The 27194-nt window shown below is 49.0% G+C and overlaps 1 protein-coding gene across 1 annotated transcript in view; it reads left to right on the top strand.

Moving 5' to 3' along the window:
• The window catches only part of LOC144891251 (extracellular calcium-sensing receptor-like), a 74940-nt gene extending 50688 nt beyond the window's left edge, over nucleotides 1–24252 (top strand). The window contains exons 8-9 of the mRNA XM_078773664.1: nucleotides 17520–17805; nucleotides 24051–24252. Coding sequence (XP_078629790.1) covers nucleotides 17520–17805; nucleotides 24051–24252 — 488 coding nt within the window. The remainder of the gene's footprint in view (nucleotides 1–17519; nucleotides 17806–24050) is intronic.
• The last annotated feature ends 2942 nt before the right edge of the window (nucleotides 24253–27194 follow it).

Here is a 27194-nt window from a genome sequence, read left to right as displayed (position 1 = left end):
TATACGACAGAGATACGTACTGTACTTGAACGGCAAGATAACCACGTGAGCAGAACCCACCTGGCGGCGTGAACTCGAAATAACCAAAATGCGAAAACTAAAATGCATCGCTATACGACAGAGATACGTACTGTACTTGAACGGCAAGATAACCACGTGACCGGGTGGCGAAAGCTCGTAACTCGGATCTCGGCTCGCATCTCAAAGCAATAAACTGCCGGAGCGACGGCTAGTATCTCGAAAAACTCGTAAGTTGGGGCACTCGTAAGTCAAGGTTCCACTGTATATATATATATATATATATATATATATATATATATATATATATATATATATCGATATATATATACATATACATATATATATACTCGCAGAAGTACCCGGCATTGCCGGGCGGGGGGGGAGGGAGGAGGGGTAGGGGGGAAAGGGGAGGGGGAGGAGGGAAGGCGAGGGGAGGGGGATGGGGAGGGGGAAGGGGAGGGAGAGGGGGGAGGTTAGAAGGGGATGCGAGGAAGGGGAGGGCCAGTCAACAATGACATTGCAGTTCTCATGGGAGGAGAGCAGCAAAACAATCACGACATCGTCCTGCATCTTCGCAACAACAGCACGAAGCGGATTTGGAGACTCACCGATCCTGTGACGCCCTCCAGTACCGGCGTTGCCGGGCGGGGGAAGGGAGACCCATACATTCCCAACCCGTACATTCGCCCTCTCGACTCAAGCTCACTCGGACAAAAGCCTCGCACAAATTACACCGTGAAGGCCCAATGGCCATGTCTATGCCACAAATCAAGTACGTGAGCGAGTCTGGTGCACTGAAATGAAAATATATAGAACACTCATACTCCGTGAAAAGTGTAGCCGCCGTGTCGCCATCTTGGTTAACACGACTCGACCAACTCACTTCGCGGAACTCGTTTGTTTTGAACGTGTCCCATATTTTAAAAGCCAGACAACTGTTAAAATGCCATTTTGTGCAGCAATAAACTGCTCCAATCGGTTAAGGAAGGGTTGTGGAAAGACGTTTCCCAGCTGTTTCAAAGACGTTTAATTCATATCGCACAAAATCGACAAAAATCGACACAAAACACGATCGCACAAAAGGTGAAAAAACGCAATCGCTTTCGTTCTGAATTACGTGCAAACGTGTGACGGAAATCAACATCGCCCAGCATCGAGTGCCAACCAAGATGGCGCCCGGTATGCATCTCCATCTTTGTGGTGTGAATGGCAATGGTCATTCTATATATTTTCCATTCAGTGGTCTGGCAGCGAGGATGGAACATCACGTGATCACTCTGAGCGAATCAGCGAGCTGCTCTGGCACCGGCTGAGATTCCGTGTATAATGTTCCTCACTGAAATGCGCTGAGGTAAATATGAATAAAAAATATGGATCTCGTCAAATGTGTTTAGGTCGGCCATGTCCTTCCCAGGCTCAATGGCCATGTCTATGCCAAATATCAAGCACGTGAGCCTCTCCGTTTAGGAGTTTAACGGTAACATACACACACACATACACACACACACAAACTGTGTTTTATATATATATATATATATATATATATATATATATATATATATATATATACAGTGAAACCTTGACTTACGAGTTTAATTCGTTCTGTGACCGAGCTCGTAACTCAATTTGCTTGTTTCTCAAATTAAATTTCCCCATTAAAATGAATTGAAATGCTATTAATCCGTTCCAGCCCCCCAAAAACCACACCAATTTTTTTTGTTACGTGTTTTTAAATAAGAAAAATGTCCTTTATAAATAACAAATAATGTATAAACAAGCACGACCTCGTATATACTGTACATAATAAAAGAGAATGTAATGAAATAAACTGGTTTTATATACTCACACTCCTCACTGTATTTACTCACTGTATTTACTGACACTGTCAACCACACAAACAACAACTTCTCCATCTCTTCATGGACAGAGGTCCGGAGCTTTGAAATAATCTTAACGCCCTTGGCTGGCGTTATAGCCTTTATCGACTCCTTCTGCTTCAAAATCGTACATATCGTAGAAGTACTACGATCGTACTGCCTCGCCAAGTCGACAACACGCACACCTTGCTCATGTTTTTCGACGATTACGTGTTTTATATCCAAGCACATCAACCTTTTCTTCTTCTCAGCACTGCCCTTGGCACTCAATTTCTTAGGACCCATGGTTAAAACGAAGAAATTTTCCAAAATAAACAAAATGCGAAAACAAAGCAACAGCGATACGGCAGAGATGCTTGCACGGCAAGATAACCACGTGAACTGAACGCTCGCTGGGCCACCTAGTGGCGGGTGGCGTAAGCTCGCTCGCTCGTAACTCAGATCTCGGCTCGCATCACAAAGCAAAAAATCGACCGAGCGACGGCTCGTATCTGGGAAAACTCGTAAGTTGGTGCACTCGTAAGTCAAGGTTTCACTGTATATATATATATATATTGTTACGGATCGCGGTTTAGATGTTATGATGGGCCGAGCGGATGGTCCAACCGCGACCTAACAGGATCCCCAATTGGCCCGACTCCCCCAACGTTGACCAGATCGCACCACAGATATTCAATCGGGAAACCTCTAAAGCGACCGAAAGAGAAGGAAAAGAGAAGAAGACAGAGTACGGAGGAAGAACAGATTTATTATACACACACAAGCAAAAAGAAGGAGCGACCAAAATTATTTACAAGCAATGGATGGAAGAAGCAGTCACACAGTGCATCGTTAGCTTATACTATTCAATTTACTTAATCCCAGGACAACGATTAGGACAGACGACGTTCACACTTACACGGGGGATATTGCAGGCAGGTATGGCTTGAGGTGGGTTGCTGGAGAGGGAGGCAGGGTCGGAGGCAGCAGCTCTCAATTCCTCGCGTTTTTGGCGGGAAAACCCTCGGCCGCGTATCCGCTGCCGATGCTGTAGACGTCACGTGCTGGCTCGGTCACACCTGTTCCTCTCCTTCTGGTGGAGCCGTCTCCCTCCTCTCAGCACGTCTCTTTAAAGCTGGTTTCCTCTCCAATTATCTCTCCTTTTCGGTTTGGAGCGTCTCTCATCTCACAGCTCACAGCTCACCGCTCACATGTCCTCTCTCATGTCATCTCCCAGGTCATCTCCCGAAGCAGTCCCTTCCAGTCCCTTTTATTACTCCGGGCGGAATCAAGCCGCCGGCTGCGAGGGCACGCCTACCGGGTCGCTAACCGCGGTGCTGGTTGGCTGTTAGGGCTGTCCGATTTCCCCCCTTGATCATGACGACGTGCCACGCCTTTGAGTTGGCGGCTCCTACCCCCCTCTTCTCCGAGATGAGCACATGGGCAATGGCGGCTTGCGGGATTGAACACCACTCGCACCGCTTTTGAAAGGAACTTTGGAGAGCGGAGATGATTGGGGAAATTGGAAGGGCCTACGCTTATTTCGTTTGATACAATGCAGAGTCAATCTAGTGGGAAACACATATTTAACCTACATGGAATAAGGAAATAAACTATTTAAAAAGATATATCGTGGCCTGTGTGTAAGTTTCATGGAATTAACTAGGAGGACGGCTGCGACCATTATTTACATTACGAGGGTGTTACACATAACAAAACCATACTTTTCACATTCGTTACACTTCCTCCAAAATTGTTACACTTCTCAAAAACCGTTACACTTCTCAAATTCGTTACACTTCTCAAAACCGTTACACTGCACCCTCCTTTCTTCAGGCCCGTCTCGGGCCTACAAAACTTTAACTTAGTGTGACACATAGGTGTAATTCCCTCTACAATTAACCTGACCCTGAGTGTGACAATCTTAAAACACCAATAAATATGTCCCCCTGCTGCATTGCACCCTGTCTAACAGATTTGCGCCCACAGGATAACCGAATTACGGAATTGTTTTCAAACTATACATTTACGGTGGGGAGCATTATTTACAGTAACGTTATTTCTTATTTACAACGCAACCCAGGACCTGTGTTTTTTTTTTTTTTTTTTAGGGAACAAGAACAAGAAAAAGAAATTCCTGTTGGGAGGGAGGAGACAGCATGCAGCATTGTCACGTCACTACTGTCACGTCACCCGCACTTTCACCCGCACCACATCGATGCACCAGTACCAATACCACCAAAGCACCCAAAAGCACCACAAAGCACCACAAAAGCACCTCTCGGTGCACAGTCACCACGGTTCATAATAAACACAACAAAACAACTGGTGGTGGTCTTCTCTTTCTCTGCTGGGCCGATGTTCTTCCCGACGTCTTCTAGCTTCATGCGTCCTACTTGGAAATAATAAAAAGCACAACTTGTGTTCGTTTTTATTTAGGGCCTCAGGGGCCAACTAAGGGTGGTCCACCTGTTTGGCATAGGTGCCACCTTACCGAGGTCCGCAAGCAAGATTCCCTGGCCACTATGGCCGGTCTCCAACAGGGGTGCCCTGCCCCAGAACCTGGGGTCCATCAAGTGGTACTTGGCCACAGAGCAGCGGTCCATAAAGTGGTACATCAACGCAATGCATGCTGGTTCTGGGAATCTCGTGCGCACAATGGCCACCTCACGCACGCTCCCCTCGGCACCCAATGGCGCACAGGTCATGTGGGAGACAAAAGAGACAATTGAGCGAGGGGTAAGGTCACAAGGGTACACATCAATAAGGCAATGCAAGGCGAAATGCGTACAGAGGGCGAAGTGAGAAAGCTCGTCCCTACCGTACGTCACCCCCCCTGTCACCTACACTACCCTTGCCCTTACCCCATATTTACAAAATCTACCCATTTACAAATTCGTCACTACTGTCACGTCTTCCCCATATTTCCTCGATACCAAATTCGTCACCACAATCCCTCTAACCAAAATTTGCCATCACCCAATTCGTCATCAATCCTCATAAGGAGGGAGAGATGGAATTACGCACAATGTCACACCCACGTCATGATGCGTCTCACAATCCAAACATTTGCACAGTAAAAAATAATCAAAACATGGCATGGTGTGGAGTACCTGTCACCTCAGGTGAGTGGATGCAGATGGTGCGAGGAGACTTCAATCCTAACTATCCTCTAAATGACTTTAACACACTTTACACTACCCGGGGTCTCTCCCTGCCAATCCATTGGCCAACTTACACTATGGGTTCTAATAACCAATTCCCATTGACCAAACTGTGGTGCTTCTCAATTTGGGGTCTCACTCCCCCGATTCATCTCCCGGTGCCCTCGCACAATTTCTGGGCTGCGACGTGTAGCTCTCCCAGCAGGTCTACCCACCTGCACACCTCCACCACTGCAGTTGCCACCTGAGCTTACCTAGCTCCTCACCCTAACCTAACTAACTGGGGAAGACCCCTCCTGGCTCTGTCACCCCACTCGGTGCCCTCTGGCACTGGGCTACCCGGGTCCGTCCTCCGGATCCTCGGGCCCCATCCACAACAACTACTACCGGCTCCCAGAGCCCACCTGCGGCCTCACCTGGCCGACATCCTCACAGTGGTGGAGTGCCCAAACCAACTACACACACTAACAGGCTACACGCCCAGCCATTTCCACAACACTAATGCACCCATCCAAAGACCATTCTTTCACCCGCACCACAGATGCCAATATCCAACCACAATTTACCTGTACCCTCTACCTAACACTTACACTACCCGCCCCGGGTATCCGTGATGGGGGTCCCCTCTTCCCCCATTCACACCTTCGCACCATCCACTCCACTCCACAATTTCCACCATACTCACTCCACGACCATCCATTCCAATACTCCATACCATTTATTCCATACACCTGTCCTCCATACCTGTTGTTGCACACCTGTGCACTCACACCTGGTGCCACCTGCACCCTCCTTTCTTCCTGGACCATTTGGTCAACACAACACGCAATCACCACTACTCCCTCATACACTGCTCCACACACCTGTTCAGTTGCACACCTGTGCAATCACACCTGTTCAATCACACCTGTTCAATCCTCAAACACACGGCATCATCTCAGCTAACTACTCCCCTCTGAAACTTGCGCTTCCCAGTCGTCCCTTTAAACTATTGCGCTCCCACATCATTATCATCCACCCTAAACTACCTGCGTCCCCACTACAGGTATCAGTCACTAACTAATCTTAACGTCACCTAATGTCATCTTCTAGGGCCCTACACACGATATCCTAACCCACCCGGGCTAGTTTTCACTGCCATCAACCCCATAAGCTAGTGCTCCTTTGCCCCCCCACATTTTGTGAGGGATGGTGGATTTGCCATCCCACCACTTCGGGGAGGTCCTATCAATTTCGCTCGTCCAAATTCAACAAATCAAAAATTTGCCATTTACCGCTAATCACCGTACCAATCATCAATTTTTGCCTTTTTTTTCTAATTTCGGGGCCAAAACACTATCCTCATCACCCGTCTACTTATTAGGTCCTCTCGGTGCGCCAATTCCCTTCTAAAGCTTGGCTTCGTACAGCCGAGCAATGAACGCGGGTTCTTTGGTGCCGGCGGCTGGATGCGTCCGGCACTCGGTGCAGGGACGGGGGCTTACCCGGGCCGAGATCCCACGCACCACCTCGGCATGGAGCCATCCAATGTCCCGATCTCGACCTGCCGGCACGTCTCAATAGAAAGTGGTCGCCATGACGACCCTTCCTATCGGGCTGCCCGCTCCGCCTAGTGGAGCACGGACGCGGCCGTTCCAAGTGAGGCCCAGCGTGGATCGCGTACGGCGGTCCTTTCGAACCCGCCGTGGCTCGGATCCCCGCTGGTTCTCGCGGCACGCGAAGCCCGGCACGCACCGAGGGCCCGATTCGGCTAAAAGTCGCTCTAACCGCTAACCCGGTTACCGTCGATGCCTCACCTGGATGCTTACATGCATACGCTACCCCTTTCTTGCTCATACCTCCAGCTGTTCCCATGCTCCTCGTACCTTTCCTTACACACCTCGGTACACTCATTCCGCTCACCGACTTGGTCACACACCTGCCCACCGAACACCTTGGCACACATTCGTCGCTCGCACACCTCACCAACACACCTCTTCGCGCCCCTTCCTCGGTCACCTCCTCTGTGACAATTACAGGTGTGCTTTCATTCGCACACCCAACCACGTGCCTCACGACCAACTCAAGTGTGCATTCCCACACACGCTCTACCATTCCAGGTGTGCATCCTTCCATTCCAGGTGTACATCCTCGCTCACCTGTCACAACCAACTCACGCTCCGTGTCGCTCTCACTACTTTCACCTCCATTCTTGACAGCGCACTCACCCTTACTCTCGACAGCACACTCTTTCCCCATGCACCTGTCTGTTACACACCTTTCTCGCGCATCCTCTTGCGCACACTCTTTCGTTACTTCCTCCGTAACACTCACCACAGGCGTACACTTTCTCGTTACATCCTCTGTAACACTCACCACAGGTGTACACTCTCTCGTTACTTCCTCCGTAACACTCACCACACCGCGCTTCCATGTACCCCCTCGCACATGCGCTACGACCGACTCACTCTTGACAGCACACTCACTCCTCGGCGTGCACTTTTTCCTCACACACCCCATGGTCGGACATTCTCGCACACCTCTTTTTTCGCACACCAGACCTGTCGCACACTTCACCAACGGCCTCTCACGAACACCCGGATCCAAACCAATCCCCAAGCCGACTGAAGCTTTCCTCACATTATATACATTGCCGAATATTTCGCCACTCACCTTGGCACCTCGTCTCCGCACCTCTTTTGCCACCTGCAAACTTTTTATTTGGTTAGTGAGCACCTCATCATGATTTGAACACAGACCTTGTACATATTCCATGGCTTCCTCCTTTATCTCCCTCTTAGTTTCCCTCCGTCTCTTCTTAATTTCACTCACCCCCTCTTCCACCTCCTCTAATTTTTCCTTTACCTCCTTCATCTCCCGGTGCGCCACCTCTATCTCTTCCTCTAACGCCACCTTAACCGTTTCGATGTGCGTCCTCACCTCTCGGTCCTTCGTCTCCATTACCTCTGTCACCTCCTCCATCTTCTTCGTCAACCCCTCATGTACCATCTGACATTCCTTTTGTGTTGCTATTAATTCGTTTTTAATGTCCTTTTGTGTCGCTTTTAAACCCCCGATGATTGCAGTGTTCTTTTCCACTTGGTCCGCTAGTTCCCTTTGTCCGACTGTCAGCTGTTCTACTCCCTTCGTCAGACCCTCTATGCCCCCCTGTAACCTAGCCGTATTATTCCTCACCTCTTTCTCCATACGCTTCTCACCTCGCTTTACCTCCTCGCGTAGCCCCGAGACCTCCTCACTTACACCTCATCGTATCTCCTCCATCTCTTTTGTAGATGCCACCCTCATCTGTCCCAATTCATCCCTCTGAGCATCCAGTTTACTTTCCAACCCGATTTGCACCTCCTCTATCTGGTTCCCCATTCGTTTGATTTCCCTGGCAGATTGTTCCCCTATTTCCCGCAATTTGTCCTCCATCCTATTTTCTAACCCCATTAACCCATTTTCACCTCTTTTATCCCGTTGTCTAACCCCTCAAAATTATTGTCTAACTTCCCAAATTTCTTGTCTAACTCCTCAAAATTATTGTCTAACTTCCCAAATTTCTTGTCTAACCCCTCACCGGTACCCCTCGCTTCGTCCCTCATTACCCCCATTTGGCCCTCCAATCGTTCACCCTGAGCATCCATCCGGTTCCCCATTACCCCCAATTGCTCATTCTGAGCCTCCATCCGGTTCCCCATTACCCCCATTTTTGCTTCTAGCCTCTCCATAAGGGCCCCCATTTGTAACATAAAAAGGTTCGAATCCACCAGCGGCGCTGCTACGGTCGCGGGCGCGGTCGCCGTGGCCATGTGCGAGGTGCCATTTTGCGCGCCCGAAACCTCGTGCGCGAGGACGCCATTTTGTGCGCCTGATACCCCCTCAACCGCCTCCTCATTGCTCTCCTCCTCCCTTTCTTCCCCTAAGTCCTGGGTTACCCCTAACCCGTCTATCTCCCCCACCGACATCCGATCGCCTTGATTGTCCATGGCGCGATCTCAAAATTCGGGTTTTATTAAACAAAATTTCGGCAGCTCGTAATTTTGACCAAAAATTATTTTTTTCCTACACCTCTTAAAAATTTGGTTCGGGCCTCGAATCCCACTCCCAGACACCAATTGTTACAGATCGCGGTTTAGATGTTATGATGGGCCGAGCGGATGGTCCAACCGCGACCTAACAGGATCCCCAATTGGCCCGACTCCCCCAACGTTGACCAGATCGCACCACAGATATTCAATCGGGAAACCTCTAAAGCGACCGAAAGAGAAGGAAAAGAGAAGAAGACAGAGTACGGAGGAAGAACAGATTTATTATACACACACAAGCAAAAAGAAGGAGCGACCAAAATTATTTACAAGCAATGGATGGAAGAAGCAGTCACACAGTGCATCGTTAGCTTATACTATTCAATTTACTTAACCCCAGGACAACGATTAGGACAGACGACGTTCACACTTACACGGGGGATATTGCAGGCAGGTATGGCTTGAGGTGGGTTGCTGGAGAGGGAGGCAGGGTCGGAGGCAGCAGCTCTCAATTCCTCGCGTTTTTGGCGGGAAAACCCTCGGCCGCGTATCCGCTGCCGATGCTGTAGACGTCACGCACTGGCTCGGTCACACCTGTTCCTCTCCTTCTGGTGGAGCCGTCTCCCTCCTCTCAGCACGTCCCTTTAAAGCTGGTTTCCTCTCCAAGTATCTCTCCTTTTCGGTTTGGAGCGTCTCTCATCTCACAGCTCACAGCTCACCGCTCACATGTCCTCTCTCATGTCATCTCCCAGGTCATCTCCCGAAGCAGTCCCTTCCAGTCCCTTTTATTACTCCGGGCGGAATCAAGCCGCCGGCTGCGAGGGCACGCCTACCGGGTCGCTAACCGCGGTGCTGGTTGGCTGTTAGGGCTGTCCGATTTCCCCCCTTGATCATGACGACGTGCCACGCCTGTGAGTTGGCGGCTCCTACCCCCCTCTTCTCCGAGATGAGCACATGGGCAATGGCGGCTTGCGGGATTGAACACCACTCGCACCGCTTTTGAAAGGAACTTTGGAGAGCGGAGATGATTGGGGAAATTGGAAGGGCCTACGCTTATTTCGTTTGATACAATGCAGAGTCAATCTAGTGGGAAACACATATTTAACCTACATGGAATAAGGAAATAAACTATTTAAAAAGATATATCGTGGCCTGTGTGTAAGTTTCATAGAATTAACTAGGAGGACGGCTGCGACCATTATTTACATTACGAGGGTGTTACACATAACAAAACCATACTTTTCACATTCGTTACACTTCCTCCAAAATTGTTACACTTCTCAAAAACCGTTACACTTCTCAAATTCGTTACACTTCTCAAAACCGTTACAATATATATATATTGTTACTGACGCGGCTAGGATGTTATTTGCCGAGCGGATGGCTGCCGCGCCCGAACAGTTACCCCGACTAACCCGATTCCTGAACGTTGGCCAAAATCGCGCCACAGATATTCAGTAGGGAAAAGACAAAGGTGACACGGATGTGAAGAAGAAGAAGAAGACAAAAAGGTTTTGCAATACGAATATAATTTATTACTATGTACAGGACCAAAGAAACCAAGGAAGAAGGAAAGATAAGAAAATAAAGCAGAAAGAGGGACGGTCCAGAAAGACACAGTGAAAATACTAGCTTAACTGAACAGGCTTAACTTATTACCCAGGACAGAACAAACAAAACAAACTCACGTACGCAAAAGGATCGAAGGGCAGGAATCGTTTGGAGGGATGAGCACGTGGAATCACAGGGCACAGCGAGCAGGTCCACTCCGGGCGGGAAGCGAGGAGCCGGCAGCTCCTTGTATTCGGCTTTACACCGCACACTGGCAGGGTCACTCGCTGCCCCGTCAGGGCTTCACGTGGCTGGTTGAAGCGGCTCGTTGTCAAAGGCTTTTCGTATCTCTCACGCAACAACCACCCAAAGGCTTTCCGTATCTCACGTAACTCCGGCGCAACTCTCAACTCTCTCCCGGTGGACTGCCAACCCTCTTACGCACCTGGACTCATCTGCCGTATCTCTGGTGTATCTTTTTCCAGCGATCGTCGCACCCTTCTCCCATACCTTCAGCGCGGGTGTGTCACGCCCTCCTCGGTTTCGGTACCGCCCTCCCCCCCGTGCTCTGTTTCGTGACCCTTTATGGCAATCCCATGGGCTTGTCTCCTTATTTGGGCATGGCGCCGACGGCACGCCCCTCGTGGCGAGCCACGGGCTTGTTTCCTTATTTGGGCATGGGGCTGAACAGCCCCGCCCTTCGTGGCGCGCCCTGGGCTTGCCTCTCCCTGGCGACCCCGCCCCTCCTGTTCAAACAGAGCACGGAGCACATATTCACTATAGCAGCGAAATGAGAGGGCGCGCACCCCACGCTTGTGAACTGCTTTACCCAGAGATGGAGAGTTTGGCTGGGAAATGGAATTATTGAAGGGGAGCTATTCTTAATTGATTCGGTGCAATGGAGTATTAATTAATGGAAGACAAAGCCTTAGCCTAATACACAGAATAAGGATATAACTACTGAACAGGGATATATGGTGTCCTTCGTGTATGTTTTATGGAATTAACTACGGGAATGCCCTTTGACCTTTATACAACAGACTGGAGGCAGGAGGGTCCAGAATAAAGCAATAATAAAAAAAACACAATAAAAAAAACACAATCCTATATATATATATATATATATATATATATATATATATATATATATATATATATATATATATATATATATATATATATATATATATATATATATATATATATATATATATATATATATATATATATATATATATATATATATATATCCAGGCGATTCCATACCAGAGATAATGTGCCATGTGGCAGCCTGTACTTATCGCTTTCATTAAGGTACAGCAAAGCTGGATGGGATACCTTAATGGTGGTTCACCACTGATGGTATGAAATCGCATCAAAACTGATATACAGACTTGGCATTTAATATGGAATATTTTTTTTGTGGGGGTGAACTTACTTTTCAAGATGACTTAGAACCAAAAGTTCATTGGAATAATGTTGAAATTATTCTAGATTTTGTTAATGTGACCTTTAAAATAAACAAAAACCACATTTGACATTTCGAAGCAAATAAATTGATCCTTGAAAGTGATGTAAACTGATATCGAACTCAATGCATGGACAGTACTGTGTTAAACTTCTGTACGTTTTCCAGAAGTATCTCTTTATTTTGCATATTAGGCAAAAAAAAAATCAACAAAAACAAAAGCTAAATTATGACTGGGATTACGGACAGTAAAATTACAGTTCAGTACTTCGTGTAACCCCCACGAGCATTCAGGAGAGCACGTACACGTCGAGGCATGCTGCTCACGAGATTTGCCAAGGTTTGGACAGGAATCGCTTGCCATGCAGTGACAATAGCCTGCTGCAATTCACGCACAGAGGTGGGATGCTGGTCCAGGTTGTCGTTTTGACGCGTTAATTCTGCCCACAAGTTCTCTATCGAATTCATATCCAGGGACATGGCAGGCCACTCCATATGCTCTACACCACGGTCAGCAAGAAAGTGTTGGATCATGCGAGCATGATGAGGCCATGCATTGTCATCTTGGAAGACAAAGTTTCCTCGAAAGGCTGCACGACCAAATGGAACCAATGTTTCTTCCAGAATGACCCTGTACTTGAACTGGTTCAGGTTTCCATTCAGAACAACCAGGTCAGTTTTCCCCCTGCATGAAAAACAGCCCAAACGGTCACCTCACCACCTCCAGCTTGGACTCTTGGCACTATACAATCTTCGTTGTGGGCTTCATGCACTTGTCTGCACACTCGGACGCGGCCATCTTGACGATAGACCAGAAATCTAGACTCGTCACTGAAGGTCACGTGATTCCAGTGTCCTGGCTGCCATTGACGGTGCTCTCTGGCCCACTGCAATCGGCGCTGGCTGTGTTGTCTGGTCAGGCATGGCTTTCTCAGGGGACGCCTGGCACGATAGCCTGCTTGAACCAGTCGTTGGTTCACTAGCCTTCTGGATACAGGCACATTTGTCAGTTGCTGCCACTCAGCCATAAGCCGATTAGCTGACTTGGTACGGCCATTGCAGACTAACCGCTGCAGCTGGCGATCATCTCTCCTTGTGGTTCTGCGTGGACGTCCTGGCCTCGGTATTGGAGTAGGGACACCCCTCTGAGCATTTCGTTTCAGGATCTTTGACGCCTGACCTTGAGTGATGCCATACTGCCGAGCAATAGCACGCTCTTTCATGCCAGAATTTCGTAAAGCCACCACTCCATGACAAACAGCATTATCAAGTTGACGGACCATCTCCAGAGGAAGCGGCAATAACTTTTGTAGACGTGCAGCAGTTGTTTTCCACTAATACAGAACGCAACAACCCTTATATACCCCATTGTGAAGCCAATCGTCAAATGTACCTGTCCTTACATTTTGTCACGCCACCTGTGATATAATCCTGTTATTGACTTCTTGCTGTGAAAGACAATCAGTGACATGTTTCTTTCAACAAAGACATCACCGAAGGGTAAAAGAAACTCACCAGATTGATATACTGAGTTCAGAAAGTAAACCCAAGTCAAGAAAAAAAAAAAAGGTTCCATATTAAATGCCAAGTCTGTGTATATATATGTATGTATATATATATATATATATATATATTCTAGATATGTATATATACATACATATATATGTATATATGTATGTATATATATATATATATATATATATATATATATATATATATATATATATTGTTGTGGATCTCAGCGCCGGCCTTCTCCCCTTACCAAGGGGGGATTAGTCCCCTTGTCTTTGACTGGCCGACGGGACCCGTGACCTATGACGTCCTTCCCGGACAGCGCGAAATAGGGTCGTAGGACTAGAATCATATTACCTAATTACTCACGCTGCCCTGGAATGAGGAAATAAGCCCCGCACGAATCACGCGTTCTGAGACGCCAAGCGGTGCATACACGCGATCCGTGCCTTTGAGATGGTGACCCCGGTTCGAGCGATCTTGTTCATGCCACGCTTAGCCAATGGAGAAATCACAAAGGCGATCGAATTGGGAAGAAAGGAATAACAAGATTTATTTACACTATACAGGGATTCCAGAAAAAGGGGACACAGTGCAGCCTTTTACAGTCTTAACTTACTACCCAGGACAAACGGGCCCGTCTCACACACAGACACACTCACACGGGGCTTGCAGCTGCAGGGTGATGGTCCGCGTCCAAGGATGGCTCTCGTGCAGCTCCCTCCGGTCTCCGGCTCGTCCCGTGCAGATGGTAAGTAGAGGGGCAGGAGCTCTCCATGTGTCGTTTGGAGCACAAGAGTTAATACGGGGCGAACGGTAAGGTCTGGGCTCTGGCGGTTATCACTGGCGGCTTTGCCGCATTCACTCGCGTGGCTGAGTAAGCGCTATTTGCCACCGGCGCATCTTGCTGCCTTTCCTTCGGCGCGTACGCTATACTGAGATATAGTGCAATGCCTCCAAAGCGAGCGCTGTGAATCATGTTCTTCAAAGTCCTCTCACGTGCGCTCTCCCCTTGCGAGTTCTCTCGTGCCAATCAGTCCTCCTCATTCTCCCTCGTGCTCTCTCCTAAGTCCTTGTGCAGTGACTTTTATAGGCACGCCCAGCGAACCTTCTAGCACCTACCAGACACGCCTCACAACGTCCTGTCACGCCATGCCGTGAGAGCCCTGGTTGGCTGGTGGCCCTTACCGTCATCGCCTCTGACGCGCTGACTTGACGCCGCCCCACCCGACCCCGTGCTCCGCCTTCTTCTCAGGCCTACCTCGTGTTACTCGACTAGTGAGCGAACAAAGGGCAGCGAATGCTGCTGGCAGCCAAAGCGTAACAAATGTTGCTGGCAGCCAAAGCGTAACAAACTGAGTGGATCAGCCAAATAGGGCGCGGGGTCAATTATGCCCATGGAGGTGGAACTTGGAGGGTGGGCGCAAAATGAAGGGACCTAAACTCATGTCTTTACACAACGCAGATATTACCAGGGGAAATGGCCTATACTTACACATACTATGACATAACTAATACTACAGGTGGCCTACGTGTTACTTGTGGACCATCTATGGGGGGCAACCCTTTAACCTTTCATGACCAATATGTGCCAATCTCAAAACCGGAGCAATATATATACAGAGGTCTCCATATACAAACTCCCTATACAAAGTGAGCCTTCCAAGGCAACCTGGGCCACTCTGTCACACATCCTCCCTCTTTCTGTACCACTTTCTGTACCGAAGACCTAAAAGACGCCATCCACCTAAAAGACCCCGAAGATCTAAAAGACCCCAAAGACCTAAAGGACCCGAATCCCCTAAATACCATGAAGACGCAAAATACCCTGAAGACATGAAAGACACCGAAGACCTAATAGACCCCAAATACTGAAAAATTTCCAAAGACCATTAACAACCCCGAAGACCCCGAAGACCCTTAAAGACCTCGAACACCCAATAGAAGCAAAAGACCCAGAAGACTAAAAATACACCAAAAACCCTGAAAGACACCAAATACCCTTAAAGACCCCAAAAAAATCCCAAAGACCGACAAGACCCCGAAGACCTAAAAGACCCCAAAGACTTAAAATACTGAAAAGACCCAATAGACCCAAAATACCCCGAAGACCCAAAATACCCTGAGATTCAAAAGACCACGAAGACATAAAAGACCCCACAGACTAAAAATATTCCAAGGACCATTAAAAACCCTGAATACCCAAAAGACCCTTAATGACCCCGAAGACCCAAGAGAACCAAAAGACCCTGAATACATAGGAGGACCAAAAGACCCTGAAGACACCGAGGACCCAAAGGTCCCAAAAGACCCAAATACTCCAAAGACCCATAAAGACCCAAAAGACCCCAAATAACCAAAAGATGCAAAATATCCCAAAGATCCTTGAAGACCCAAAAAAAACAAAAATACAAAAAGAACCTGAAGACCCTTAATGACGCAAAAGGTTGAAAAGACCCAATGGACCCCAAATACACAAAATATCCTGAATACCAAAATACTCCAAAGACTGAAAAGACCACGAAGATCCCAAAGATCCTTAAAGTCCCAAAAAACTCCAAAGAATGAAAAGACCCTCAAGTCGGAAAGGACCCTGAAGACCCAAAAGACCATCACGATCAAAAAGACTGAAAAGACCCTGAAGACCCAAAAGACCTTGAAAGGGGAACCCAAACAAAATTTGTTTTTCTGAGAAACCTTTGGCAATCATTAGTCACGGTCTAATTTGAAGGGAATTTTTTTTTATTTGCCAATCACAAAGTGCCGAAAAAACCCGAGACTGTCGATTTTCGTAACTGCCAGTGAGGTCACATTGTGGACTCGCCGTGATCCTACCGACAACAACGGCGCATTGCCAGCTCGGATTCCGATACTGATTGGGGATAATGAATGGGGGAGGGGGAATGTGGGGTATTGTAAGCTAGGGTGATGGTTGACGGGGAATTGTGAGGGGATGGTGGAGGGAGGAGGGGGTCGGGGTCGTGGGTATTGTTAGCTAGGTTGACGGTTGATAGGGGTTCGTAAGGGGTGGTGGAGTGGGGTGTGGGGCGGTCATGGGTATTGTTAGCCTGGGTGACGGTTGAAGGGAGATTGCGGGGGGAAGGTGTCGTGGAGTTGTTGGGGTATTGTCAACTACGGTCATGGTTGACAGAGGATGGTGGAGTGGGGGTAAGGGGGGTGGAATGGACATGGGTATTGTTAGCTAGGGTGATGGTTGATGGGGCAATGTGAGGGGTGGTGGAGTGGGGTGAGGGGTGTGGGGCTGTCATGTGTATTGTTAGCTACGGTGACGGTTGAGAGGGGATTGTGAGGGGATGGTGGAGTGGGGTTTGGGGAGTGGGGTGGTCATGGGTATTGTTAGCGAGGGTGATGGTTTATTGGGGAAATGTGAGGGGTGGTAGAATGGGGTGTGGGGTGGTCATGGGTATGGCTAGCTAGGATGATGGATGAGGGTGGTGTAAGGTGGTCATGGGTATTGTTAGCGAGAGTGATGGTTGAAGGGGCATTGTGGGGGGAAGTGAAGTGTCGGAGAGGGGTGTGGGGTTGATGCATGATGGGGGATGGTGGAGGGGAAAGAGGGGGGTGTGGGTTGGTTGTGGGTATTGTTAGCTTGGGTGATGCTTGATGTTTTTTGTTTTTTTCTGGTAAATTGAGATGCCTCAAAAACCAAGGACACCTAAGTTGAACAGAAATCAGCAAGAGCAATATTACCAAAGGAAACCAACAAGAAATCCAAGTAAAAGTAGTTGTGTCAGCAGAAAATATCCAATGGCAGAAAAAAGTGTTGCTTGTTTGGAACAAGAAGCCCGTAAGATCGCTCGTAGGGCGGGTACTCTGCTCGTTCAAATAAATATAACACAACTTTATTGGAGTTCTTTCAACAGGCTGGGAAAGTAGTGAATGTTCCGTTCACATATTTATTTTGTTGAATTGTGTGCAGATTCCCCCAACTGCATTTCCTGCCCAGAGATGTTCTGGTCGACGAAGGGAAGGAATGGTTGTGTGCGTATGCCTATTGAGTTTTTGGACTATTCAGATCCCCTAAGTGTTATTCTGCTGGCTTGTACTGCATTGGGACTTGTGTTCACAATGCTCATCGGTGTGATGATGCATCTGCTTCATGAGATGCGAATGGGAATGGGACTTTTACTTTTGGCACTGACAGGTTGCTTTGGTTGTGTTATTAATTTTGTAGGTGAACCAACAGATGCAACCTGCCCAATACGGCAAACACTTTCCTCCACTTTCCTTGTGTTTGTCATTTCTTGTGTTATAAGCAGGACCTGTGAAATACTTTTGCAAACAAGAGGTAAGTTTTCACACTGCAGCCTTAAATGAATACAATTATTAATTATTACACATTCGATTAATATTCAACATTCATAAATGAATAACACAACATTCATAAACGATTAATGAACAACTGATCCAAACTCAAGATGGAGACATTTATGGAGCCGCTTGATTCATGCCTTCAGAAGGTATTGACACCCCTTGGCTTTTTCACATGTTGTTGTGTTACAGCCTGAATTTAAAATGGATTGAATTGAGACTTTTTGTCACTGATCTACACATAATACCCGATAATGTGAAAGCGGATTATTTAACACAGAATTTTACAAATTAATTAAAAATGAAAGGTGAAATGTCTTGAGTCAATAAGTATTCAACCCCTTTGCTATGACGCTCCAAATTGAGTTCAGGTGCATCCAGTTTCCTTTCATTATCCTTGAGATGTCTCCAAAACCTGATTGAACTCCACCTGTGGCCAATTCAATTGATTGGACATGATTTAGAAAGAAACACACCTTTGTGGCGGGCACAATGATCAATAATTCCGCGCACCAGTGGGTGGCATGAGCATCCGGGCGTGGATCTGAGATACATGCTCGCCTTTCGGCCGATCGGCCACGCCCGGGGGCAAGGCGTGGCCTCGGGATATATATGCGGGCTCGAAGGTCGAGCCCGCCAAGTGCTGATGAGCGAGCGTGTAATAAAGTGCTTTCGTTTGTATCCACACGTTGTGGCCTACCTTTTTGGCAATCGAGTCGTGTGTGCACAGCACCACACTGGTGACCCCGACTGGTTCAGCCGTCGCTGACCCCCGAACGTGCCATGGCTATCAACGCCGTCGCCATCAAACTCCTGGAGTTCTGGGAAGCGCAAGCCGACGTTTGGTTTGTGCAGGCCGAAACTCAATTCCAACTACGGGGCATCACGGCGGACGAGACCATGTACTACCACGTGGTCGCCGCCCTCGGGCCCGGCACTGCCGCCCGCGTCGTGTCCATCCTTCAGCGCCCGCCGGGCGACCACAAGTACACGGCGCTCAAACGTCTCCTCCTCGCCACATTCGGGCTCACGGAGGTCGAACGCGCCAACCGCCTCCTGGACCTTCCTGCCCTCGGTGACACACGACCGTCCGTTCTGATGGATTTTATGCTGTCCCTTCTCGGAGACAAGTGCCCAGATTTCCTCTTCCGAGCACTTTTCCTCTGCCAGCTACCTGTACAGGTGCGCCTCGCGCTGGCCGGTTCAAAAACAACGGAACCCTGCACCCTGGCCGGAGAAGCCGACAAATTTTTTGTGGCCTGTGACACGCGGTCGGTTTACGGTGCTGTCGTAGTGGATCCCGGTGCGGAGGCTACAGCGCCCCAGGCTTCCCTCGTGGCCGCTGCTACGCGCCGCCCACTACCGCCGCCACCACCACCACCACCGCCACCGGCACGGCCGACGTGGCCGCCACCGCCGCAAACCTGGTGCTACTATCACGCCAGGTTCGGCCGCAAGGCTAGAACGTGCCGCCCGCCGTGTTCATTTGACGGGTCGGGAAACGACCGGGCCGGCGCTCACTTGCGGCCATGAGCGTCGGCCATTCCGGCAGCCTCCTGTTCATCACGGACACCTCGTCTGGTCGTCGTTTTCTGTGCGAAACGGGAGCGCAGGTAAGCGTCCTCCCTGCCTCCGCGTCCGACAAACAAGCTGTGGGTCGGGGCCCCGCTTTGCTTGCCGCCAACGGAACACCCATCCGCACATTCGGGAAGCGTTGCCTCTCACTGTGGTTCAGAGGGCAGTGCTTCCAATGGTCGTTCGTCACCGCCAGCGTGCCAATGGCCCTGCTCGGTGTGGACTTCCTTTGTGCGCATGGGCTGTTGGTGGACGTTAAGCGTCGACATCTCGTCCAGGCCGAAACCTTCACCTCGCTCGCTTGTTTGCTGAGCGTCTCGTTGAGCGGCTCACTGAGCGGCTTGCCAAGCGGCTTGCTGAGTGGTTCTGTCCCGGCGAGGTTAGTCTGTACACTTCCGGCATCGGACGAGTTTACCCGCCTCCTCGCCAGTTTCCCGGCACTCACGCGGCCCACCTTTTCAGTGGTGGCCATCAAACACGGGGTGGAGCACCATATCCCCACCGTCGGCCCACCGGTCTATGCCCGGGCACGCCACCTCGACCCCACGAAGCTCACCGTGGTGAAAGCGGAGTTCGCCATGCTGGAACGGCTGGGCATCGTACGGCGCTTCAACAGTGCATGGGCCTCTCCTCTGCACATAGTGCCCAAGCCCGGCGGTGGATGGCGGCCGTGCGGTGACTACCGCCGGCTCAACGATGCCACCACCCCCGACCGCTACCCGGTCCCGCATATTCAAGACTTTTCCGCCCGGTTGGCAAACACGACCGTTTTCTCCAAGGTGGACCTCATCTGGGGCTACCAACAGGTCCCCGTACAACCGGACGATGTCCCAAAGACGGCCGTCATCACCCCTTTCGGCCTCTTTGAGTTCCTGCGGATGCCTTTTGGGTTGAAGAATGCGGCCCAGGCGTGTCAGTGGCTCATGGACAGCGTCTTGCGCGACTTACCTTTCATCTACGTCTACCTGGACGACATCCTAGTCATGAGCGTGTCCCGGGAGGAGCACCTGCTCCACCTCCGCACGCTCTTCGAACGCCTGGGCCAGCATCGCCTGATCATCAACCCCGCGAAGTGCCGTTTCGGCGTCACCGCCATCGACTTCTTGGAGCACCGCATCACCAGGCACGGGGCCATCCCTTTACCGGCCAAGGTGGAGGCCGTCAGGAGTTTCCCGCACCCCGCACGATCAAGGGGCTCCAGGAATTCCTGGGCATGGTGAATCTTTACCACCGCTTCGTGCCCCGCATCGCCCAGCTCCTGCGCCCCCTGCACGAGGCCCTCTGGGGGAAGCCGGGCAAAGGTGACATCGCCTGGATGGAGCCGATGGCCGTGGCATTTGCGGGCGCAAAGCTGGCCTTGGCCAATGCCACCATGCTGGCGCACCCGGCGCCCGATGCACCAATCGCCCTCACCACCGACGCGTCGGAATACGCGGTTGGCGCGGTGCACGAGCAGTGGGTGCGTGGTGCTTGGCAGCCGCTGGCGTTTTTTAGCTGGCAGCTTCGCCCGCACGAACGCCGCTACAGCACCTTCGACTGCGAGCTGCTCGGGCTCCACCTGGCGGTCCGACACTTCCGCCATCTGCTCGAGGGCCGCCCGTTTACGGCTTTCGTCGATCACAAGCCCCTTGTGTTCGCGATGGCCATGGTCGCCGAGCCATGGTCGGCCCGGCAGCAACGTCACCTCTCTGCCGTGTCCGAGTACATGACGGACATCCATCACGTCGCGGGTAAAGACAACCAGGTGGCAGATTGCCTTTCCCGGTCCGTCGCACACGCGGTCCACCTCGGGATCGACTATGCCCGGATGGCGGAGGACCAGACCGCCGACCACGATGTCCAGGCCTTGCGGACCGCCGTCACGGGCCTCCGCGTCACCGAGGTTCCGTTCGAGGTCGCGGGCACAGCCCTCTTGTGCGACGTCTCCCTCGGCCGGCCTCGCCCCATCGTGCCCGCTGGCTGGCAGCGCCCGGTTTTCGACACCATCCACGGCCTGTCCCACCCGGGCACGAAGGCCTCCCAGAAGCTCGTCGCGGCGAAGTTCGTCTGGCATGGCCTCAGAAAGAACGTCCGCGACTGGGCCAGGACGTGCCTCGCGTGCCAGCGCGCAAAGGTCCACCACCACACCCAGGCCCCGTTGGCCCCGTTTACAGTGCCCGAGCGTCGGTTCGACCACGTCCACGTCGACTTGGTGGGATCTCTGCCCCCCTCGCGGTGGTTCACCCACCTGCTCACCATGGTGGACCGCACCACCCGGTGGCCGGAGGCCATGCCATTGACGGCGATGGCTGTGGCTGACGTCGTGCAAGCCTTCATCGCCACGTGGGTTGCCCGGTTCGGTGCCCCCTCGGACATCTCATCCGACCGCGGCCCCCAGTTCACCTCGGAGCTCTGGGGAGCGGTGGCGCAAGGGCTCGGCGTCAAACTGCACCGCACCACGGCCTACCACCCCCAGGCCAACGGCCTGTGTGAGCGCTTTCATCGCTCCATGAAGGCCGCGCTCCGGGCCAGCCTCCGCGATGGCAGCTGGGCCGACAGGCTCCCCTGGGTCCTGCTGGGCCTCAGGACGGTGCCCAAGGACGACCAGCACGCGCCCTCGGCGGAGCTGGTCTTCGGACAACCGCTGCGGGTGCCGGGCGAATTTATCCCCGACTCCACGACTCCTTGGTCCGTGGCGCAACAGCGCTCCACCCTGCAGGAGACCACCAGGAGGTTCACCCCGGTGCCGATGGCACACCACGGTTGCCCGTCCTCCCACGTCGCCCCGGAGCTTCGCACCGCGGAGTACGTTTTCGTCCGGCACGACGCCGTGACGGTCAGGGAGGTGACCAAGAAAACAATGGCCACTGACACAACTACAGAGTTCCTTGGCTGAAATGGGAGGATCTTCCAGAAGGACAACAATCTCTGCAGGATTTCACAAATGTAGGCTTCATGGGGGAGTGTTCAGATGGAAGCCACTCCTGAGAAAAAGGCATATGATGCATGCATGGAGTTTGTAAAAAGGTATGTGAAAGACTGAGAGCATGAGGCAAAAGACTTGATAGTCTTATAAGACGAAAATTGAACTCTTTGGCCTGGATGCAAAGCTCTACGTCTGGCGGAAACCGAGCACAGTTCATCACCCATCCAATACCATCCCTACCGTGAAGCATGGTGGTGGCAGCATCATGCTTTGGGAATGCTTTTCAGTGGTGGGGACTGGGAGAATTGTAAGGATAGAGAGAACAGAACACTGAATGGAGCCAAATACAGGCTGATCTTTAAGGAGAACCTGCTTCAGAGTGCAAAAAAACCTCACACTGCGGCTAGGATTTACCTTCCAACGGGACAATGACCCCAATCATACAGCCAAAGCAACACTGGAATGGCTTCAGAACAAGCATGTGAAAGTCCTTGGGTGGCCCAGCCAGAGCCCAGACTTGAATCCCATTGATAATAATCTGTGGAAAGACTTGAAGATTGCTGTTCAAAGAATGGGAGAAACTTCCCAAATCCAGATGTGCAAAGCTTATAGACCTACCCAAGAAGACTTGAAGCTGTAATCGCTGCCAAAGACGCTTCTACGGAGTATTGACTTGGGGTTGAATACTTGTGTAAATTTGATATTTCTGTGTGACAAAAGATGTGTTGATCAGTGACAAAAAAAATCTCAATTTGATCCATCATAAATTCAGGCTGTAACACAAAAATCTGAACAATTCAAGGGTCTGAATACTTTCTGAAGGTACTGTATATCCTATGCACATATACACATTTGACTTTTTGTTCCATATGTAATTTAGATGGCAGAATAATACGAGATATCTCGTTTGTTCAGCTGACGTCTGCCTTCTGCATCATCACTTGAACCTCAACCCGCCACGAGGGTCATAGACAGTGATATTAAAGTCAGCCCCGTCTGATCGACCGATCGATCATCTGTCTATGTACTTTTGTGCATTGGATGTTTCAAAAACTATTAAACGTTTCGCTTTCATATTGCATTTATAAATTCTTCCTGAAATTATCTCAACCTGATTAGATCATGGCTGTGATTGGCTGAATTATCTTGCCATGACAACCATCTCAGTAACGTGGCATATGTATGCGAAATTTCAAAAACTGTTCAGGATTTAGTTTTCTAATTACACAGATCTATATCTCATCCAACCCAAAAGGCGGTGGAATGAGAGTATTAGCTCGGTGTTACAGTAATACATACAAATTTTAATTTTCGAACTTTCCATAAACATTTTTTATTATCTCATCAGAGTTAATTGATGAAAAACATTTTTCCAGATCCCCTTCCAGACATTGGCTTCTGGATGATGTTGAGAAGAGTAAATCCACGAGTTTTCGTGTTGCTGGGAGTGAGCCCTCAACTGTTACTGTGTATTTCTTGGGTCTTATGGAACCCCACAAAGTCAATGAAAAATACATCAGCAAATCCAGGAACCGTCATATTGGAGTGTCGAGATTCATCACCTGTTTGGCCAATCAGTGCTTTTTCTTACCTGGGACTTTTGATTTTAATATGTTTATTATTTTCTGTGAAAATCTCTCAACTTTCCCCGACATTCAGTGAAATAAGATTTGTTACCTTCAGTATGCTTGTCTGCTCTCTCATATGTTTGGCCTTTGTTCCAGCCTATGCAAGTACACAGGGAAAATATTCCACTGCCTCTGAAATATTTGCTCTTCTTGGTTCTGCCTTTGGGATTCTGAGCTGTATTTTTGTTCCAAAATGCTATAACACATTCAAACTATGGAAAAACAATAAATAGTAAATACTTTTGCTCCAGAAAGAATGTGATGTTCATGCATTGCAGTAACAAAAACACACTGCAGTGACCGTGAACAACGCCGGATGGAAATGCTGCACGTCACTCAACTACTGCGAGAAAACCACGACCCAAATGCATTTATCAAATCTTGTCGCTGGAAATCCAACTACCACAACAACCATCCAAACACACCTCCCCACACAGTGGCACTTCCATACACACAACACGCTTCCGAGACCACAAGCCGCATTCTATGTGAATACAACATCAACATCACCCATAAACCACAAACATCCTTACGAGCACAGCTGTCAAAGCCAGAAGACCAGGTGAACAAATTTGACAGAAAGAAGAATGTCATATACAACATACAATGTGAAGATTGCGAAGCCAATTAAGCGGGCCAAACATCCAAATGCTCAACCCCAAGGCTAACTAGGCACCAACGTGCTGTAAGACGACAAGACATGTTTTCATTTGTTGCGACACACAAACACACAAACCAACACACATTCTCATGGAATCAGACCACGATCCTTGGCACAGGATATTTGAGAGTGAACCGTGAGATTATCGAGGCCTGGTGCTCTGATAAAAACTCCATCAACCGACACATCGACTTACACCCCACATACAAAGCACTACACAATCACTGACAACGTCAAAAACGGCAAAGTCATTTGAATGCATGGAAGCCCTGTGATTGGCAAGGATTTGGACCAATCCATCACGTGAACCATCCCCAACGGAACTTAATGGTTAACACCACATGCAACGCCTCTGAGGAGGAGAACTAGTTTGTTCTTGAAACGTCAGGCTATTAATAAAGAATTTTTAATTATTTTACTGCTCCGTGTGCTATCATTTACAATATGAATCGTGAGCTGCAAATCTTTCGACATGTACGTATATATATATATATATATATATATATATATATATATATATATATATATATATATATATATATATATATATATATATATATATATATATATATATATATATATATACAGTGGAACCTTGACTTACGAGTTTAATTCGTTCTGTGACCGAGCTCGTAACTCAAATTGCTCGTTTCTCAAATCAAATTTCCCCATTAAAATGCATTGAAATGCTATTAATCCGTTCCAGCCCGCCAAAAACCACACCAATTTTTTTTTAAATATACAGTATATATAAAAATATCTCGCGCTTTATATTTCACCTGTATGCAGCATACAAGTTGGCAGGATGGCCTGGACTGGAGGTACGCACACTTGACTCTAAAGTCTAAACTGTCCAGCCTGGGTTTGAATCCCGACCCAGCTATAACGTGTCATGTCGGTGTTTCACAGGCAGGGTGATTCAACAATGTGTGTACCGCTAAACTGGGCGCCCCGTTTGCGTCCCATTAGTTGTTGGATGTTAAGGATCTCACCGTGTTTTCCACAAAGAGAAGGCGAGCTATCGCCAGCACTCTGAACAAGTTGTGGCCTGGCATGCTCTTCTCCTCTGCCGTTATATACGTCCTCCTCGGCATCTTTTTCCAGAAGAGCCCTGTCTCGTCACAGTTGAAGATTTGCTGGGGGATGTATCGTTCGGCTTCTATCAGTTCGGCAAAAGTTATAATAAAATCTTCAGCTGCCTTCACATCCACCTCACCAAGTCGACAACATGCACACCTCGCTCATGTTGTTCGACGATTGCGTGTTTTATAGCCAAGCTCATCATCCTCTTCTTCTTCTCAGCACTGCACTTGGCACTCACTTTCTTAGGCCCCATGGTTAAAACTAAGAAATTTTCCAAAATAACCAAAATGCGAAAACAAAAATGCAGCGATATACGGCAGAGATACTGTACTTGCACGGCAAGATAACCACGTGACCGGAACCCACCTGGTGGCGGCTGGCGTAAACTCAAAATAACCAACATGCGAAAACAAAAATGCAGCGATATACGGCAGAGATACTGTACTTGCACGGCAAGATAACCACGTGACCAGAACCCACCTGGTGGCGGCTGGCGTAAACTCAAAATAACCAACATGCGAAAACAAAAATGCAGCGATATACGGCAGAGATACTGTACTTGCACGGCAAGATAACCACGTGACCAGAACCCACCTGGTGGCGGCTGGCGTAAACTCAAAATAACCAACATGCAAAAACAAAAATGCAGCGATATACGGCAGAGATACTGTACTTGCACGGCAAGATAACCACGTGACCAGAACCCACCTGGTGGCGGCTGGCGTAAACTCAAAATAACCAACATGCGAAAACAAAAATGCAGCGATATACGGCAGAGATACTGTACTTGCACGGCAAGATAACCACGTGACCAGAACCCACCTGGTGGCGGCTGGCGTAAACTCAAAATAACCAACATGCGAAAACAAAAATGCAGCGATATACGGCAGAGATACTGTACTTGCACGGCAAGATAACCACGTGACCGGGTGGCGAAAGCTCGTAACTCAGATCTCGGCTCGCATCTCAAAGCAATAAACCGCCCGAGCGACGGCTCGTATCTCGAAAAACTCGTAAGTTGGGGCACTCGTAAGTCAAGGTTCCACTGTATATATATATATATATATATATATATATATATATATATATATATATATATATATATATATATATATATATATATATATATGTCGAGATCATGCCTTTTATTGTGCCTTATGTAATTGTGGTTTGCATTTAATAATGGTTGCTTTGTGAAAAGGATTAAGCTTACTATGTTTCCTCTTGTTTTGAACTATGTTTTATTGTCCAACTGTGCCAAAAAATGCAGAAAGATAGTGAAACCGCTTGCTCTGTTAGACCCCCTCGTGAAAACGCGTCTGTCTGTCCTTGACCAAAAGCCAACATGGAAGATAAGTTTTGAGAATGTCACGGTGCTCTTGTGCTCTTTCTCCCCATGCCAAAGAAGATAGGGTTTCGGTGGGAGATGTC

Source organism: Myxine glutinosa, chromosome 3 (genome assembly GCF_964187855.1).
Source record: "Myxine glutinosa chromosome 3, kmMyxGlut1.1, whole genome shotgun sequence".
NCBI classification, from domain to species: domain Eukaryota; kingdom Metazoa; phylum Chordata; class Myxini; order Myxiniformes; family Myxinidae; genus Myxine; species Myxine glutinosa.
The sequence above is the reverse complement of the archived record's forward strand: the minus strand, read 5'-3'. Positions and strand labels throughout refer to the sequence as shown.